The 20,656-nt window shown below is 45.6% G+C and overlaps 1 protein-coding gene and 1 long non-coding RNA gene across 5 annotated transcripts in view; one reads left to right on the forward strand and one right to left on the reverse strand.

The window, feature by feature from the left end:
* LOC308572876 (glycine N-acyltransferase-like protein 3) overlaps nt 1-12,580 on the forward strand; it is a gene marked incomplete at its 5' end in the record, with an annotated part of 20,134 nt that extends 7,554 nt beyond the window's left edge. Inside the window, 6 exons of one of the 3 annotated variants that reach the window (XM_081169319.1) lie at nt 6,061-6,186; nt 6,476-6,613; nt 7,221-7,328; nt 8,707-8,833; nt 11,527-11,647; nt 12,047-12,580. In XM_081169319.1, coding sequence (XP_081025445.1) covers nt 6,536-6,613; nt 7,221-7,328; nt 8,707-8,833; nt 11,527-11,647; nt 12,047-12,449 — 837 coding nt within the window. In that variant the 3' untranslated portion in view covers nt 12,450-12,580. Of the gene's footprint in view, nt 1-6,060; nt 6,187-6,475; nt 6,614-7,220; nt 7,329-8,706; nt 8,834-11,526; nt 11,648-12,046 lie in introns of those variants that run through there. The other 2 variants (XM_081169317.1, XM_081169318.1) reach the window with 2 other exon arrangements.
* Nucleotides 1-20,656, reverse strand: part of LOC308573332 — a 62,602-nt gene that overhangs the window by 18,237 nt on the left and 23,709 nt on the right. Inside the window, exons 4-5 of one of the 2 annotated variants that reach the window (XR_014002040.1) lie at nt 5,977-6,044; nt 3,122-3,420 (exon numbers count right to left, since the gene is read on the reverse strand). This is a non-coding gene — a long non-coding RNA (uncharacterized lncRNA). Of the gene's footprint in view, nt 1-3,121; nt 3,421-5,976; nt 6,045-20,656 lie in introns of those variants that run through there. The other variant, XR_014002039.1, reaches the window with a different exon arrangement.

A 20,656-nucleotide genomic window follows, 5' to 3' on the forward strand; every position in this document is an offset into this window, starting at 1 on the left:
GGGAGGGCACGAGTCAGGAGTGGCCACACCTCCATCGGGGAGCGAAGAAACGGTCAGACGGAAAGTGGAAGGTTGGGCGCGCGCGCCAAGTTCAAATGCACAGGAAAGTGACGCAGTAGGCAGCCAGGAGAGGGAGCCAGGTCCTAAAGCCCGGCGCAAGGAGACAGGGAGTTCCGGGGGGTCGGCGTCAGAGGAATCCCGGAGGGAGGAGACCCCGGGGGGCAGAGGGACCCAGAGGAGAGCAGTCAGGCGGAAAAGGTGGAGCAGGGCTAGGATATTAAGTTGGTGCACAAGGGGCGGAGACTCAGACGGAGCTTCGCCGATCTAGCCATTAGACGTAGAGTTGCACGTAGCAGCTTGAGAATGGAAACTGTAACTCAATAAAGACTTTTACTTAATGACCGCTGGCTAGCGTGATCCTCTGTGAGCTAGGATCTTGAAGCAGCTCTGACATCTTCACACACATTTCTTCCTCTCAAATGCAAATTGACATCTCTAATTAGGCAGATTTGAACAAACCATTTTTCAGAACTCAAATACACGCTTTCCCCTTCAAATATCAGGTAAGGAAATAAATGCAGCGTTTTGTGCTATTGCTCTCAGCACACTTCATGCCTGGTTTAAAAACCCCACCAGAGTTGCTCGTGACCGCAGTCTTTGCAAACTCTTCAGAAAACCTTTTCGGTGGTACACCCTTGGTTGTTCTCTCGGATCTGCGCAAAACTCTCTTGTCACCCTGCGAGGTGTGCACCAAACCTCCGAACCAAAATTTTTTAAATGCTTTACACATGGCTTTCTTCCGTGAAGCATCTCATATGGAGTGCAATTTACACTAGACTGGTACCTCCTGTTATACACATGACAGAAAAACGAAAGAGCTTCAGCCCAAAAAGGATTGGGCAGCCCCGAATCATGTAACAGCGTTCTGATTCCTTGCTGCAGAGTCTGGTTTACTCTCTCACATAAACTATTCTGCCAGGGTGATCTGGGTGTGGCCGTCCTATGCTCAATGCCCTGTTCAGAAAGAAAACTCTCAAACTCTTCTGAACAAAACTCTCCACCCCTGTCTGTGAAAAGACAATGTACATTCTCATTATGTACATTTCTGAGCCATTTACAAAACTGGCGAAACTTGGTAAAGGCTTCAGACTTTTTCTGCAGCATATAGATCCAAACATATTTTGAATAGGAGTCTATCAGAACCATGAAAAACCTTGAATTGCTTCTAGAAAGTGCTAGAGGCCCCACTAAGTCTGCATGAATGACTTCATATGGTTTCTTGGCCTCTCTCCCAGACTCTGTACCTTTGGGAGCTTGCCTTGCCTTACTCTCAGCACAAGAAACACATTTCATGTGGTAGGGACATTCTTTCAACTTCATACCCTGAACCATATCAGGCATTTTTGCCACAGCCTGGAAATTCAAATGACCATAAATACGGTGGTAATAATGAATACATTGGTCATGCAACTTCTCATTCTTATCTACAGACAAATTGCAACACTCTTTCTCAGTTGCTTCTGCAGTGCCTGTACCTGAAACAAAAGGCAATTGGTACAATCCATTTACACATTTTGCATACAGAATGAGCTTGCTATCTCTAAGAATTTCACAGCGAGATTTAGCAAACACCACCTTAAACCCTTGACGATCAAGCTGGGAAACACTCAACAAATTTTCCTGAATATCAGGCGCATACAGGACATTCTTAATAGTTGCATTCAGGCTCTTTAAGAACACAGTTCCCTGAGCCACACTCGTGAGAACTGTCCCATCCGCTTGATGAATTTCTTTCTCTTGCTTCTCAAGCTGAACAAAGAGATTCTTATCTTTGGCCACGTGGTTTGAACAGCCAGAGTCGACCACGAAGAAACTCCGCCCACGTTGATTGGAACAGCGAGAGATCAAGGCCTTTGAAGTAGCAGGTGCTTGGGGATTTCTTCCTCCTCCCCCTCTGCCTCTGAAGTTTCCCTTCTTCTTTGAAGACTTCTTACACTGGAAACTCAAATGGCCTTGTGCTCCACACGAAAAGCACCGCTTCAATTTCAAAGCTTTAACAGCAGCAGTTTCACTTTCACTTTCCCCTGCTGAAGACTCAGGCACATTTTCAAGCACATTTTTAACAGCACAGTGCCGGCTTTCTCTAACAGCCTGTCTGCGATCCCACTCATTCAAGAGCACGCTAGACACATAATCTTCTGTTAGCCGGTCAGAAGGCATTATGGAAATCTGGGCAGCTACTCCATCATAAGACTCATCTAGGCTATTGATCATCAGCATTGCAAACACAGCCTCTGAAATAGCCAGGTCTCGCTGAACAAGGTCCTGTCTGAGACGCTTTAATTGAGATAGATGGCTAGGCAAATCACCACCTTTCTCCAACTGCAGCCTGCACAGCTTCTTAAAGAAAATCACACTGGAACCAGCATTCTGCCTCAGATGCATATCTCTCAACTTATGCCAAACAGCTTGTGCAGTCTCTTGACCCTCTAAGTTCACCAGCAAGTGGTCTGAAACACTCAAAACAATTGTCCCTCGGGCTTTCATATCTGCAGCATGCCACTCAGGCCAGTCATCTGCATCCTCATTGGGAGGGTCATCTTCTATCGTGTGAAATAGCTTTTGCCTCTGTAAAAATGCTTTCATCTTTACTTGCCAAATTGCATAGGTTTCAGGCGTGAGGAGAGGAAAGGACAGAGCCATCTGGCCAGAATGTGCACAGGCCATGTCTGCTATTACTTAGAGCAAGACACTTCCCTCGTGCAACACAGATAAAGCCTTGACTCCCTCAGCCACTCTCTCTCCCACTCAGAGCGCAATTAACAGGCAAACAGGGATGCTATCTTCTTCCTTTGGCAGTCAGCAACATACCTCCATAAATCAAGCAGCAGCAACAGCAACAGCGGCAGCTTGAACACTGTGCTCCAAAACAGCTCTGCTTCTGGGCACCGCAAATCAGTCCAGCATGCAGCGTCCGTTCCACCGTCCGGCAATCAGCAACAGAAACCTCTGGTGACTGGGACGACTGGGATGACTGGAACAACGTCAGGTCAGACGACTGGAACAAAGACTGGGCCCATAACCGATGAAATCTAAGCATACCTACAGAGGCACCTTTAGGCAGGGCTCGTCATATTTAGCTGTCCCACAGGTGCCCAGTTTCACCAAACACATACAATGCATTTGAGACAGACATATATCAGTGACACAGAGGCTGGTTGAGTTGCCTGTCGCCCCCTGCCCAATACTGCAGATATTATTATTTACTAAAGCACCACATCCATTTAATCTTTCGTTCACTTGCCTCACGTAAAGAGGGTAAATACCTTGTAAAGCATTGTAACATTACTAAGGATCTTTCATTCGGAGAATCAGCCGATTATTCTGTATCATCTGAATTACATCCCACTGGGCCTGCGGCTGCAACCCAAGAAACAATTTTGTGGAGTGAACCATTCAGTATAACATATATATAACACCACCATCCCTTGCTCCCCGAAGCAAAGCCCCCCTTAGACAGACCAAGCTGGACAAGACACACACAGTAGGTGGGTGTTCAGCTTTGGTTTCTCATTCCTAATCTGCTTTTATCAACAGGAAGACCACAACAGAGTAGCTGAAAGCATGGTGGAGCATCAGTAGCTCGTAAAAGACCATGTTTTTGGTCTATCGTGAGCACTGAGCTGTTACACCTTCTTGCACCTGTGTTAAATACGGTAAATCCCTAATTTCAGGCTGTGTACACACACCTACATTTAAAGTATATTCACACATACCAAGAATCCTGGGAACTGTAGTTTACCCATTGCAAATTTTGCTCAATATATTGTTGTGCATAGCATACAACTTTTGAGCAGAATAATAAAATACAAAGTTGATTGGAAAACAGAAGAATGCATAGCTTTGCAAACTGCTATGCCTAAACAAAAATTGCCAAATATGTTTTGTCCGGTTCTTCATCAGTGGCAAATACTGATAAATCAATGTAGAGTACACATAACTTTAAACCATAGTTATGGTTCCTAAGACTGGAAGCAGACCTGAGTAACAGCTTTCAGAGATAAGGAAGCTTCTATTGGCTTCTTTCAAAATGAATTGCATTAAGAGAAGGATGAGTTCAGGAGTCACAACTGGGAAGCGTTAACCACACCCACACACACACTTGCACACCCACACCCACACCCACACGTTAGCTGCAACTTATTGAAAATATCCTCCATGCTGCTAGGCTTCAAAAAAGTGTCTATTGGTTGCAGTATAAGGTGTGAGGATATTAAGATCCTGTGTCAGGGTTTGGAATTTGTGTTTAAAACCTGAGTGCGGGTTGTGGGTCAAATTCTGGTTCATTAAAAATTCTTGAACTTAGCGGTACAGCCTGGAGCAGGAGTTCATTCTACAGAAAAAGGTAGTGACTATTTCACTGAACAACACTTACATACAGCTGTCTTTTATTATTTTTATGTTTCCTTAAATTTGAAATTATTATTATTATTTACTGAATTTGTTAGTCACTTTATCTTACGCAGGGCAACCGAAAGCAACTTACAAAGAAAAGAACAAGAGTGAGAACTGGTGCTTTAATGAAAAATTATACTGCATTTTTTTCCCATTCTCCATTAGTGATAAAACAAATTGCATTCAAAAATTGCAAAAAAAGAAAAAAGGATTCAGATAAATCCTCATGGGTTGGAAGCATTGTTTTTCTCTCCAATTGTTTTTCCCATTTAGTTTACTCTCTGTAGACCTTTCCTAATAAATATAGGAATTCTCTCATTACTCACCTTTACCTCATTTTAAAATTTATCCCTCCAGAAAGTGGAAGATCAATAAAGATATCTAGTTTAATTATGCTTCACATAGAAACTAGAACACAAGAGCCTGCTGGATCAGGTCAATCAAGTCCAGCATCCTGCTCTCATCATGGCCAACCAGATTAGTTATATACATTTACCAAACAAAATATCTGAGATAATTCAGTCTATGTCAATATGTAAGTACAAGTCCATCCAATTCATTCAAAGATACTTCCTCACAAAATATCTTAGATACATCCTACAGACATAAGAATGAATTATTTCTCCAAGACAAAAAGGCAGCCCAACATTGCAATTTGCTGGTCATTTCACAATTGTTGGGTGTAGCCCCAATATTCTTCAAACCTGGTACAAGTACAGTTTTTTTTCCTGGCCTGCCCAAAGTTGATTTATTTAAAATTTGACATATTCTTAGAGTGCCAGTATCAGATTTGCTTTCCAATACTTTATGGAAACAATTCTAGCTACCAATTTTAGCTGATGGAAGAGAAATGTATCTTTATCAGAGAAGCAAGATGTTGGAAGTCTTGTAGCCGTGGAGGGAAAACCAGTTTACTTCAATCCCAGTCCCTACCAATACCCTCCCCAATGGTTCACTAATTGTATTTGACAACAGAACTATTTAAATAATCCCTGTAGTTCTGTTAGACTTGTTACAGAATGATTAAACCAATGACTGAACCCTCTTCTGAGTTCAACCTTCATGCCAACGCACAAGCACGCTAATAGTCAAGATCCGTTTTACGGATCATTTGAACAGCATGACAGGGACTGTCAGTAAATCATATATTGCTCAGGTGATCATTAACTGTTTACACTGGACCCTCTGGTTACGAATTTAATTTGTTTCGGGGGTCCGTGCAGACCCCAAAGAATCCGTAACCAGAGGTGCCGCTTCCGCGGACACAGAAAGCACGATAGAATTTATACACTCAGCGTGCAGAGTGCTTCTGCGCATGCGCAAGCAGCAAAAACTGGAAGAATACACTTCCGAGTTTGCCACTTTGGCAACCTGAAGATTACATATTCAGAGCGGTATGTAACCGAAGGGTCTACTGTAGTTTAAGTTGCCATTCTTCTTTAGCTGGGACTTTGGTTGCTTTCCAAATCCTCCATTATTTCCTTCAACTCATCCTGGTGAAAGAAGCTGCAGCAAACCCACCTCATTCTTATCCAGGAACACAGCCAATTCCTCTGCATCCGTGGGATCCAATTCCACAAGGCCTGTGGCTACAATCGCAAGGAACGATTATGTTAATGGTTCACTCACTCTAGTATAAATTCCCCCTCCTAATCATAGCAGTCCCTAAAGTTACCAAGCTGGAAAGAGGACTCCAATTGAAAAGGTCTGTGTTACTGTTTTGGACAGCAGGTGAGCAGTATAAGAGAGCTTCTTGCCTGTAGTTCACAAGAGAAGGTTTTTGTTTATCAGAATTGAGCTGGAAGGAAGATGAGGGCTTTCCTGTTACACTTAGAAGCCCAGGGGGAGCTGTGCCATCTGACACTGGGGTGTAGACATAGGGGTTAAATAAGTAATAATAAAAATAATTTTATTATTTGTACCCTGCCCATCTGACTGGGTTGCCCCAGCCACTTCAATGACAAAAGACTTCTCAGTTTGGGGATTCTGGTGAGCAGCAAAGAATTGATCTCTCTCCCAGGTGCTCATCACAGGCATTGTTTCTGCTGGTACCAGCCCATCGGCTTTCACCTCCCAAGCTATGTTGATCCTATCCTGTGCGTCCAAGTTGCAGTTGCTGGAGACGCTGCTGAAGAGAAACCTCCCTCAAACAGTTGCGGTAATCTTGAGCTTTGTAATCTGGTTTAAGAGCTAGGAATGGGGCCAGGTTCCTGTCAACATCTCTTGATCTTTCCAAAACTCCACATTTTGAATCTGAGAACACCATTATATGTTACATTTTTAGGTGCATGCTTTAAGTTTCTAAGTTCAACAAGCAGGTGCTTGAAAATGTGTGTATCATGTTGATATGCTCAGCAGAGAGGTAGGATTCGTGAGAAATATGTGTAATATGTGACACGGCCTTGTGGGCTCCTAGAGTTTGTTAATCAGCTGATTAACAGGAAGTCCTCAGTCAAGGTAATACCATTCAAGGGCTAGTCACTAACAGTGGGATTCATGCAGCAGATTAAAATCTGAATTAGGGGCCACACCACCGATTCTCTCCTCAAACGTTTTTCTTAGGCTGCCTCTTTCAGCTGTAACACCAAGGGAAATTGACAGATTCTCCTGTCCCTTGTGCTCACTCAGATCAGGACACCCCACTCAAGACATGCAGCAGATACAAGCCTGACACACCACACCACTTTTTCTCTCCCCAGACCCCACACATTTATCCCAGGCTGCCTCCTTCAACTGCAGCACCAACATCCTATGACTTTTGACAGGTCTATGGTGCAGTCGTGAATATAAACCGTGGGAACCCAGTGGGCCATGAGGTGATTGTGGATTCTTGGCCGGATTGCAAAGCGGTCCTGAGTCGTCCACGGACAGAGGTAGTAGCCTTTGGGGATTTTGTGGGAGGTGCTTTGTGGGATGTCAGCAGGAAATGCTGCATGTTCTGTGCTGGGACTTCCTCTAAGCCAGGCTCAAACCAAAGGGGATGTTGGCTTTTGTTTAGGAGGGCACCTTTGGCAGGGGTCATTCCACATCAAATCCACGCAAATAAACAAGGGTTTCATCACCCACTGTCTTGGATTTTGATGAAACTTGGTGTACACCCTTCCCTTATGATTGAAACAAACCCCCTTAAATTTCCCCCCTCTATCTCAAATAGTTTTAACTTTATAGCACTTCAAAGTTTTGTGAAATCTGCGCTGTCTGTCCCTCTTGAGACCCTTGGCACATGTACATTTTATTTTTTCTCCATAACCAATGATCAGATCAGTTTTTCTAGTGTTGAAGTGGTTTTGATCAATTGTGTTTGATCTGTGCAAATCCATTGTGAAAATTCAATGGTATTACTTCCTGATAGCCAATTTTCACAACTTCATATTCAAATATCCCCAAATTAAAACAAGTATGCACTTTACTTTTGGGGGGAAACTTATAATAAACAATATTATGTTAATTTTTATGAGGAACACCTTTCTTTCATTAATTTTTCCTATTACCACTATGGATTGTAGGAAAGTTGTACCCAGTAGCCATTTCCACCCACCACGATGTCCAAAAAACGTAAAATTTTCATTACAAGGAATAAAAAACCCATTAATTTCATTCTTTGTTGAGAAGGAGCATGTCTTTGCAGTAATTTTCAACATCACAAACTTTGAGTTCCATCATGGACACACGCTGAAAATTGAGGTTTTCTAAACCTGGTTTTTCCAGCAAAAAAAAATAAATACATTTATAAAAATTTTTAGGCATTTATAAAATCTTTTGAGTGCTGGTGTGTTTTTTTGCTGAAATTATCATCCTCTTATTAAGCTCTGTGTAAGATTTCAAAGAGATCTGATCATTGGTTATGGAGAAAAAAAATTAAGTGTACATGTCCCGAGGGTCTCAAGAGGGACAGACAATGCAGATTTCATGAAACTTTGAAGTGCTATAAAATCAAAACCATTTGAGATAGAGGGGGAAAATTTAAGGGGGTTTCTTTCAACCATAAGGGAAGGGTGTACACCAAGTTTCATCAAAGTCCGAGACAGTGGGTGACATGACTGCATTGACATGACGTGGAATGACCCACAGGTGAAAGTTCACTCATCATTTCATCTCAACATCAGGAAAAGCTTTATCTGATAAAGTGTCAGGAGGCAGTAAAAAGCGCAGGAATTTTACCAGAATAAAGTTGGCAACCTGAGAAGAACTGGTTAGAGAAGGGCATGGCAGGGAGCCTATCCTAATGAGTTCCATCTCTCTCTCTTTTAGGCCGATACAGACAATACAGATTTGTATAAAAACATATATGCAGCCTTTTACTGGGATCTTGATGTGTACCGGAGACTGTTGCTGGACACAGATGCTGTCAACTGGAAGCAAACCTTTCGTCTCTATGGTAAAAGGCAGTTATTTCTAAGGGAAAAGTTATGAAATGAGAGAGTCCCCCCCCTTTTAAATGACATTACTGTAATTAATGTAAACTGTGGTGGCTGGTTCTCATTGGAACTGGTAGGGCAGAAGGCAGGGAGACCAATATAGATGGATCTAGAACCCATAATAGGCAGCATTTGCCTTCTACAAGAGGCAAAACTGAGACTGAGGAGGAGGAAGCTGATAGAAGTGCCCCCCCCCCCAGATTGGATGAAAGTAAAAAGCAGGTGGGAGGAGCTGGCTGTGGGCTTGATGAAACAGGCCCCATTCACCCTGAATGACCAGCCTCCACTGAATATAAAGTGCCGGACCAGCACAGCCATCAGGCGGAGTGAGGCAATGAATGTCCGAAGGTGGTACCCTCGCTTGCCCCAGTGCTGATTTCCAGTGCACGAAATCTTGTGGAGTGAGATCTCACCCCCACCAGCATGCTCTCACCCAAATTCAGTACCAATACCTGTGCCTCTCCTCTGCCAGTGGATGGTGGTGGCAGTGGCAAAGTGACACTTCCGGTTTCACCTCAGATGGCAAAACGAGATGTGATGCCCCTGATAAAGTGTCTCACACACTTAAGTGCTGTTGAGAAATGAAGTCAAAAAGCGGAAGCCCATTGAGGAGGAGGGAGGGACTCAAAGGGAACGTGAAGAGGATAGAGAAAGTAGTGGTTAAAGATTTGGGAAGAGGGAGGCATTTTCACCTGTTACTTCAACATTTGCAAGGAAAGAGCAATGTGAATATTGAGAGGCCATGATGGTTTCCGGAGGAAATGTGAAGCAAGAGAGAGAAAAGCTGGAACTGTGAAATCAAGGAGTACGTGGAGTTTTAGCCAGGAGGTGAAGAATATCAGTGAGTGGAAATGAGAGGAAGGCAAAGGAAGAAAAGAGAAAGAGCTAAAGAGTGAAAATACTTTATGTGATCACTTCAAAGAGATCCTTTAACGAAAAGGAACTCACTGGAGTGTAACCAAAAGGAAATGTAGGTAAACCAAAACATGGGAGGAAACCACACAGGCAGCTGAATTAAGAATAGAAGTCTGGGTAACAGGACAACAGGCAAACTAGAAAGAAGAGAACTGTAATAGTCAAGCATAGAAAAAATAAGATAATAAACTTGGGATAGCTCAGTCGGTAGAGCATGAAACTCTTAATCTCAGGGTCATAAATTCAAAGCTCCACGTTGGGCAAAAGATCCCTGCATTGCAGGCAGTTGGACTAGATTACCTATGTGGTCCCTTCTAACTGTCTTTTCGCACCTTGGCTGTGAATTTTTAAATGGCAAATAAAAGGTAGCTAAGCAGTGTGGTAACTTTTGAATATATTTTTATTGATTTCTAGGGCTATACCCTGGATTAGACTGAAGCCAACCCAATCCACAATTAACATGTGCTCATTATGGCTATTCCAATCCCTTTTCATCATATCTATCCCACAGACAGACTGTGGGATGGGGAAATGGTCAGTATTCAGGACTGCAGTTCTGGACTGCAGAGGCAGAGAGGGTGTAACTACACCTTAGGCCCAAACTAGGCATGAGTGACATTCACACAAATCAGCAATGGCATCACATGGCAACACGAGAATGGGCCTTCTTTGTAGTGGCTCCCTGTCTATGGAATTCTCTCCCCAGGGAAGTTCACCTGGCACCATCATTATACACCTTTAGGCACAAGGCAAAAACGTTCCTTTTTAACCAGGGCTTTAGTTGATCTTATTGACATCCAACACCCTTTTAGAATGTGTCTTTTGGGGGGGGTTACTGGGTTATTGCTTTTGGTTTGATTTTATACAGTGGTGCCCCGCAAGACGAATGCCTCGCAAGACGAAAAACTCGCTAGACGAAAGGGTTTTTCGGTTTTGCATTGCTTCGCTAGACGAATTTCCCTATGGGCTTGCTTCGCAAGACGAAAACGTCTTGCGCTTTTTTCTTAAAGCCGCTTGAAGAGGCGCAGTTGCGACGGACCGTGCTTTGCAAGACGAAAAACATCGCAAGACGAAAAGACTTGCGGAACGAATTATTATTATTATTATTATTATTATTATTATTATTATTATTATTATTATTATTCTGTGAAGGGCTTATAAAATGTCAATATCAGGTGTCAAATTGGAAGATGGGTAGTGCCATCAGGGGACTGCCATTGGAAAGGGGGAGGGAGGCAGGTGGATACAGGGAGCCTCCGGCGCTTCTAAGAAGCAGCTCCTCGTCTGGCAGTGGAGAAAGCCACACCTCCAGGGAAGCAGGGGGAGGGGAAGGCTCAAAGATGCTACGGGGAGCCCTAGTGCCTCAGCTAGCCCGGCCGGCCAGGAGGCAAACACGCTGCTTCCGTCACCCTGCTTGCACACAGGGGTGAAACGCAAGGAGGGGAGGCGGAGATTTGGGGTGTCTAAGTTCCTATGCTGGTGGAGAAACTGCAAGTGACTAAGACGGACATGAACTTTGGAGTTATGCACTGTAAATAGTTTGCACCAATAAAACGTGAAAAAGAAAGGTCAGAGTCTTGCCTGGTTACTCACGAGCTTCCACCTGCACATCTGACAGGTAGGGGGCTTTAACATTTTGCCCCCTACTGCGGGCCTGATGCACTGAACAACTTCTTGCCCTATCCTCAAAACACACACACAATTATCATTCATTGTTGAATATCTTACTATTCTACAGGGAACCAGAATGGGATCTATGACGTCTCTAAAGATGCTGCTGCCGCCAAGAAAGTTCATCTGACTGCAACTCCCCACTTCACCTACCTGAACCCTAACCCAGACAAAATGCCTCAGCGCCGGTAAGTGTCCACCTTGCTCCCGCCCCCTTTCTTCCTTTCTGCTTGAGGCACTGGCTAACCTGTGGTGCTTCCAGTTGGAGAATCTCCATAGCCAAAATACTATGGTCAAACCTTGCATTCACTCTTTCCAAGTCTGCCTTCTCCTGGCTGGCACAACAAAGCACCACGGTGGCACTACAAGTTTCATAAAGATGTTTTGTCTATTAATGGCTATGTTGACACCATATAGCAGCCCATATGTGCAAAAGCAAACTGGTTTCCTGCTTGCAACTTACTCAGGTTGCTGGCCAGTGTTACCATGTGTTGGACTAGATGAACCTTTGATCTGAGCCAAAAAGGTGGTTCCTGGGTTCTCCCAACATCTCTGTCTATATTGTTCTTGCCTGTCTTTTCTTCCAGGCTAGATCCCAGCTTCACAATTTCCACCTTGAAAAGCTCCCATGTTGACATCCTAAATGAAACATGGCCCTATGGGGGCAATGAACAAAGCCGACGGTTTCTGGACAACATGGTGAAGTGCTTCCCCAATATCTGCATCCTGGACAGCAATGGTCATCCTATCAGCTGGGGCATCACAGATCCTCTTGGTGCACAAATACATGGCTACACCCTTCCATCCCACCGCCGAAGGGGCTACTCAGCTATAGTGACGAGGGCACTGTCCATGAAAAGCCACATGGCAGGGTACCCTGTATATGGCCATACGGCCATGAATAATGTCCAAACGCAGAATTTGCTGAAATATATGGGCTCCCAGATATTATCTGAATTGTGTCATATCTGCATACATTCTCCAACTTAGTAAAGGGAGGAGGAGAGAGTCCCAAAGTATCTCCTCTCTTTAACTTCAGTAGCTCTCTGAATGAAAGAGAAACAAACCCATCACTCCCCCAATCCTGGAGTTTCCTGTTCCTCTCTTATACATATAGGTTTTCTAAAAAATATCACTTAAAGTACCTTAAGCCATATATCTAGAATGGTCAACCAGCCAAGCAATGGTCTAATGATATAATAGTGAAATATTAGCATTTCCAATATTTTTTGGGGAGGTGGGTATTGGTTTGTGTGTTTTGTTTTGTTTGTTTGCTCTTGTTTTTATTATGTATTTTGTGTTTTTATATTGTATTTTTATGTTGTGAGCTGCCCTGAGATCTATGGATGAAGAGCAGGGTATAGAAATTTAATAAAGAATACATAAATAAATACCATTAGGCCAACCAAAATATTACAATATATTGCACATGTTTTTGAGTTCTCCCAAAAGTCATGGATTGGCAGTGGTGGCCAATCTTTTTTGGGACCATGGGCATATTTGCAAACCTGATAAATATTCATTGACAACCGCTCACATTTGACCTGCAGCCACACACTCACTCTAAACCCTACCCACCTGCAGTCCCACCAGCAATTACACTTGAAAAAGGTGTTTTTAAAAAACATAATACCAGAGGTGCTCTTTGTGGAGAGCACACCAGCGGAAGAGTTAACCTTTCATCTTCCTGCAATTTCCAGGAAGATCATCCCACAACAATTACATTTGAGCCAGTAGTATGCTTTGTTTCCAAATCTAGTTGCAACAAAAGAGGGGCAATTTTGGAGATTGCATCTGGAGAGGGAAGAGTTAACCTTTGCTTCCTCAGCTATGCCCCCAACACCTCTTCCCATACCAGGTCAACTTAATCACGTTCTACTATAGAAGGCTTTCTCATCTATAAAAAGGAAGAACTATTTGTTACTCAGGTCTGCTTCCATCCTTAAAAGGTAAAGGAACCCCTGACCATTAGGTCCAGTCGTGACCAACTCTGGGGTTGTGGTGCTCATCTCGATTTATTGGCCGAGGGAGCCAGCGTACAGCTTCCGGGTCATGTGGCCAGAGCAGCGCACGGAAATGCCGTTTACCTTCCTGCCAGAGCAGTACCTATTTATCTACTTGCACTTTGACATGCTTTTGGACTTCCGGGTTGGTGCGATCTGGAAATGGCGGATTCCCTCCGAGCTGCGGAGGGAATCGGCTCAACCGAGGACGGGTCTTGCCGCGCCGGCGACGCGGGGACCCCTAAAAACCGCAGGCGCTGAAGCCTGCGGACTGAAGACTCGGCGGGTGCCTTAAGCGCCCCCCGATCCACGAAGAGCCTTTTTAAAGGCTGCGGAGAGGATACGGAGGGTGGCGTGGCACTGAGAGTCGATCGCTACCTCGGCGGAGCGAAGCCGCGAGCCATGACTGGAGAGCGCTGACTTCCTTCCTTGAAATTCGGACTGAAAACAATAACCCGTGAGTAAGACGGAATTGGACTTTAAGAATATTATCCCGTGAATTGGAGACGACCGGGGTGTGTGCTAAAAGGAAGTCCGCACCCCCCCCTTGCAGACGATCTAAGCAACGATATAAGAGCTAAGCTGGAGAGCCTACCCTTTGAGGGGTGAGTTAAAAAAGACATTAACTTCCAAGATTTGGCTAAAAGAAATTTTGAGCTGGAGAGTGCAGTTTTGGAAGCCTTTTTTTGTTGTTGTAAACAACCCCCCCTCCCGGGCCCGGGAGCGTCCTGTTTTTGAGCTTGTGTAAGAGGTGCGGAGTTTGACAGCTGTCAAAGCTGTCAAACGGACAGTTTAGAGCGGAAAAATTGTCATTTAAGATCCCTCTGGACTAAGATGAGTTATAATTGAACTAAAATTGTTGGAAACAAAGTAATAACAATAAGTTAAAGGATTGTTGGAGAAAAGACTAATAAGTAACCAGATTCCCTCTAGGGGGAACTCTGTGAAACTACAATGGCTGTGGATGGAAAGTTACTAGTGGAAATCGAAAGAATGTTTCATTTGGTGGGAATCTTACAAGAGCAGAGTCTGGCTATGAATAAACAACTCATGACCTTGACTTCTGGAACAAGCAGCTCTGCTGAATGTATTGAGGACTTGAATGAGAAAGAACCCACAGCTGAATCGGAAATGATATCCAAAGAAGTGGAAGAGACTAAACAAGAAAAAGAGAAAGTAAAGTTGGAAAGTAACAACCAGAAGTTGACATCTGTGGAATACAAGCAAGGAGACTTTTGGATTATATTTACCACAAATCTGCGAAAGAGGCAAAAGACGAAGGAGGAGGTCCCGGGAATTTATGGAATACAGGAACTTAAAATAAAGAAATATGATTGGGGCCTCCAATCTGACTCTGACTCTGAAGATGCAGGTTTTGTGGAAATTTTCCAGCAGCTGTCTTCAAATGTCCTTGTGGGAAGAGAATATGGTTTGATGGTGATAGAACTCTTTTCAGATTTGACGACCGACATAAAGGACTACCAACAAGACCGGCGGAGAGGGACTGAAAGAGACTTGAAAGCCTCGGACGTGAGGAACCCAGGCTAAGAACTGCTATTCTGGACATGTATTGGGAAAGGACGAAAACCGGGGATGGGAGGGAGGGAAGAATGGAATTTTAAAAACTCTTAAGACCTTTGGGTTTAGTTAATATGACCTTAAACTAAGACAAAATGAGAAATCGATGGAAGGGAATTTGAGTCCAACTTAGGAAAAATCTATATTTCTTTATAAAAGAGGTAATATTAAGATGGTTAAGAGGAGAAATACCAATTTGCTGACACAATTTTGGGAATTGGGATGCACGAGGGGGGGTGGGGGGAAGTCAGGGAACAGGGTTAGGAAAGTAGGATTTTCTGAAATTATACATGTTTTTGTCTTTTGTCTTTTTTGTGTGTGTTTTGTCTTTATAAAAGGTGAAAAACCAATAAAAATTTTATTAAAAAAGAAAAAGGAAAAAAAAGACATGCTTTTGAACTTCTAGGTTGGCAGAAGCAGGGACTGAGCAACGGGAGCTCACCCCATCACAGGGATTCAAACCGCTGACCTTCTGATCAGCAAGTCCTAGGCTCTGTGGTTTAACCCACAGTACCACCCACGTCCCTCTCTTCCATCTTTAGGTGAACATTAAATCATAGTTGAGTTTTAACTGTGGTTTAAAGTTATGTATGAACCAGCTTACTGTGTACTCTGGATCGACTTATCAAAATTTGGCACCAAGACAGAAGCTATATATATACCCCTGGTGTATAACTTGGAGTGCATTTTCTTGGATTCTTACGGAAACAGATTGAAAGGGAGCTTTTACCTCACTGGGGATGTCGGGCATCCTGACTTTTGCATGTTGTCAGAGCTCATCCCATTACCACATTGCAGTGAAATGAGAAAGGGACCCTGGTGAATGACTACCTAGCTGTCCTGCTCTGAACTTGAAACAAAGTAGATCTGTGCAGGGTTGAGAAGACTTGGCCAAGTGTAAGCAGGGGCGTACCTAGGGAATGGTTAGTTTGGCCCCCGCTCCCAGGGGGGCGTCACGCCCCTCGACTCTGGCTTGGAGGGGTGGAGCGCTCAGCAGGGTGACTTCAGAGTTGATGATACAGCTCCTTGCCAAGGGCACATGGAAGCCTGGACATAAGTCATAGTATATGCCGAATCTCTCATGTTCTCTGGATTTGTGACCATCTGAGTCAAGCAAAAGCATTTTGCAGCCAAACTTCCTTCTCTGTTGAGACACTGGGAAAAAGGCCAAGGCACCAGCCAGTTAATGGCTTATTGCTTCAGGATTTTTTTTAAAAAAATACTTAAGTGGATAAATTGTCTGAGCAAGGATGGCATTCCATATCATGCCAGTGGCCCTGCAATAGGCTGCTACCTTCTTCTGAAAGGCAGACGTGTCCCTTCAGGTAAGCACTGCAGCTGTCATTGTGGACCTCGGAAGGGGACTGTGAGGGTTTGATTAGCTGCTTGTGCGTGAAAACGTGCTCCCTCAGAGTTTGTGCGCCCCCACAAACCTCCGTGTGTGACGGAGCTCCTCAGACATGTCTGCTCTAGTCACTAGTAGAGTCCGACAGTGGCTGTCTGCGGAAGCGTTTCCAGCAAAGAAGTTCCTTAACGGAAACGCGTCTCCTGGACTCACGGCGTGACAGTTTCCTGCGAGGTATGGGTCTCCCTATGGGAGACTCCGATACCTCACCACTGTTCTCGCTGGAAGCCTCCCTGAGCCCTCCCTCCTGCTCGCATTCCCTCAGAGACCCACTCCTCCCCCTGCTGGTCCCTGCTTCAGCAGTTGAGTCTCTTTCATCCTGCCTGAGTCCCTCCACCACCTGATGCTCTGATGGCAGTTCCCTGACATCCACCTCCCCTCCAGGGCCCCCCTCACCCCCTCCCAATTCCTCCCCCCTGGGAGGTGAAGGGCTAAAACCCCGAAACGAATCTTCCTCATCTTCTGACGTCTCGAACAATTCTCTCCATCGATCGTCGTCCTGGCCAGCTGAATCCTCCTCCTCTTCAGAATCTGGGAACCCCTCCAACTCCTCTTCCTCGTCGGTGGTGGCAAAGTATTCCCTTCGGAACCTCGCTACAGGCTGAGGTTTACGTGGGAACCTCTGATGAAAAGTCTCTATTAAAACCTCGTCATTGACATCCTCTGCCCTAACCCAGGTGTTTTCCGACTCCGGTTCCCCTTCCCACATTACCAAATACTCTACTTGATCTCCCTTCCACCTGGAATCGAGGATCTCCGCTACATGGTAGCTGTGTTCCTTCTCCTCCATTGCTGGTCCCCTAGTGACCCTCCCCTCACTGTCTCCTCTATACGGTGACAGCAACGACCTGTGAAAAACTGGGTGCAGCTTCATGTGGTTCGGTAACCGGAGCCTGAAAGCCACTGGATTGACCTGCTGTATGACTTCAAACGGACCCAGCCTTTTGGGTCTTAATTTCTTACAACCTCCTTTGAATGGCAACCCTTGGGTTGACAGCCACACCTGGTCCCCCACCCTGATGCTTTCACCTTCCCTTCTGTTTTTGTCTGCTTGCCTCTTATATTCCTCCTTAGCCCTGTTTAAGTTGAGTTGGAGCTGGCGATGGATCGCTTCCATTTCTTCCACGAACTGTTCCGCAGCTGGAACGCTCCAGTTCTCCCCTTCCCCCCCTGGGAAGGCTCTGGGATGGCACCCGTGATTAGCCAAAAAGGGGCTCATCCCCGTGGACACGTTCTCTGCATTGTTGTAGGCAAATTCTGCCAACGCCAGCTTCTCCACCCAATCATTCTCTCTGTCATTAACATAACACCTCAAATATTGTTGGAGAACCCCATTTGCTCTTTCCGCCTGCCCGTTGGTTTCAGGATGACGGGCCGTCGAGAAATTAACCTCTACATGCAGTAAGCTCATGAGCTTCCTCCAGAACCTGGAAGTAAATTGTTTCCCTCGGTCTGAAACCACCCTCAAGGGGGCGCCATGCAACCTAAACACATTCTCTACAAACAATTTGGCGGTTTCTTCTGCTGTAACCGCATGTGAGCAGGCTATGAAGTGGGCCATTTTAGTTAACAGGTCTACTACAACCATGATGGCTGTTTTCCCTCTAGACCTTGGCAGATCAGTCATGAAATCTATTGCCACTGCTTCCCACGGTCTCTCAGGTGTGGGCAGTGGTTCTAATAAACCAGCCGGCGCCTGCCTCTCCCCCTTGGCTCTTTGGCATTGTTCACACCCTCTCACATACTCCCGCACATCTTCCCTGACCTTGGGCCACCAAAATTCCCTGGTAACCAGCCACATGGTTTTGTGTTGCCCAAAGTGCCCTGCTGTGGGGCTATCGTGCAGCTGCTTGAGTACTTTCTCCCTCAATTCCCCTTCAGGTATATATAACGCTCCCTTATAATACAATGCCCCATTTCTCTCCTCAAAACCACCGGGTTTGTCTTCCTCCCCTCTGAGATCCCTGAGTTTCCCCTGGGCGTATGCATCCTGCACCGTACCCTCTACCAATTCCCTTTGCCCCACCAAAGTCGCCCCACACACCCAGCGGTCCTCTGGAATGATATGGGTTTCTTCGGGTGCTCCCTCCCCCTCCAAATATTCAGGTTTGCGTGAGAGAGCGTCCGCCCTAACATTCTCTGGGCCTGGCACATAACAAATCTCAAAGTTAAATTTGGAGAACTCTTGGGCCCATCTCAACTGCCTTTGGTTGAGCACTCGCGCCGTTCTCCAGTACTCTAGATTTTTATGGTCCGTGCACACTTGCACTTTATGTTGTGCACCAACTAGCAGATGCCTCCATCTCCGGAACGCCTCATGAATAGCAAGCAGTTCTCGGTCGTACACCGTGTAGTTCCTCTCGGATTTGTTCAGCTTCCGCGAGAAGAAGGCACACGGACGCCACTCCGACTCCTCCTTCCCCGGCTGCAGAAGAAGCACCGCCCCTATGGCTCTGTCAGATGCGTCTGTTTCAACCCTTAGCTTCTTTCGTAAATCCACATGCAGAAGTTGTTCTTCAGAGGCGAAGGCCCTTTTCAGTTCCTCAAACGCTCGCTCCGCCTCCGCCGTCCATACAAACTTCTTCTTACTGCTGAGACAGTCAGTGATGGGCGCCGTCAGATGGGCGAAGTTGCGGATGAACTTACGATAAAAGTTTCCAAACCCTAGGAACCTCTGCACATCCTTCTTGGTTTTGGGTGTTTTCCATTCCAGCACTGCCTGTACCTTGCCGGGATCCATGGCCAATCCCTTGTCTGACAGGCGGTACCCCAGGAATTCCACCTCCTTGGTATGGAACCGACACTTCTCCAGTTTGACCCACAGCCTGTTGGCTTGCAGTCTGCTCAACACTTCTCTGACGTCTCTCACATGTTGCTCCTCATTCTCAGAATACACCAACACATCATCTAGAAAGGCAACGCAATTCTTGTAGAGCAAAGGGCCCAGCACGTGGTTCATAAAAGATTGAAAACACGCGGAGCCTGCTTGTAATCCAAATGGCATAACGAGGTATTCAAACGCCCCCAAAGGGGTAAACATGGTGGTTTTCCATTCATCCCCTTTCCTTATGCGTATCAGGTTGTACGCCCCCCTTAGATCCAGCTTTGTGAAAATCTTTCCCTTCCTCACCATGGTTAAAATATCATCAATTCTGGGCATAGGGAACGCCACCGGTTCAGTCACTGCATTCAGCCGCCTAAAATCACATACAAGTCTCGGCTTGTCCGCATTTTTTTTGTCCACAAAGAACACTGGGCTCCCCCCTGCTGCTTTGGACTCTCTGATGAAGCCTCTCTTCAGGTTCTTGTCAATGAACCCTCGCAACTCCTGCATTTCCCTGTCTGACATGGCATACAACTTGCCCACGGGAAGCTGTGCTCCAGGGAGTAAATTGATCTGACAATCAAAGGGTCTATGAGGTGGTAGTTGGTCAGCTTCCTTCTCGCTGAACACGTCGCTGAGATCTGCATACTGTGGTGGTACCTTCACCTTCCCCATTACTTCAGTCCCTGCTAGGGTGGCTTGGGCCCCTACTGAACCCTTCTCCCCTTTGCAGTGTTCTAGGCAATGTGCTGAACCAAAGGACACCACTCTTTGATGCCAGCCAACCAGCGGATCATGTAGAGCTAGCCAGCTCATTCCCAAAATAATGGGAGCGCCTCCCAGGGTGGCCACATTAAACGCTATCAGTTCTGTGTGCCTTGCCACCCTCATTATCATTGGGACAGTCTGCAAGCGGACTCCTCCTCCCAACAACTCCCTGCCATCAATCGTGGTCACCTGCAGGGGGTTGCTTAAAGGGATGGTCTGTATCTGGTGTTCAGCAGCAAACTCCTTGCTCATAAAATTGCAGGAGCTGCCTGAGTCCAATAGCGCCTTTATTTTTAGGGGATGCCCATTCTGCAGCTCTAGCGACACTTCAATCACTAGAGCAGGTCGAGGAGCTTCTGGCACGGGCACTTTCACTGCTCTTTGGCCTGGCTGCAGTGCCCCAATTGTGGCAACCAGGCGTTGGCTTTTACCTGCTCCGCTCCCCCTTCTTCTCCCCCCTCAACAGCTCCCACCATCCCTTGCCATTCCTTCCTCTGGGGGCAGACTCTGGCAAAGTGGCCTGGCTGTTGGCAGAGATAGCATTTCCGGGGGCCCTTTCCCTCCTTCTTAGCTCCCTCGCTGGTTTTTGAAAATGCGCGCGCGCGCGCTGTTCCGATTT

The sequence above is a fragment of the Podarcis bocagei genome, assembly GCF_964188305.1.
Source record: "Podarcis bocagei genome assembly, chromosome: 1".
Lineage (NCBI taxonomy): Eukaryota > Metazoa > Chordata > Lepidosauria > Squamata > Lacertidae > Podarcis > Podarcis bocagei.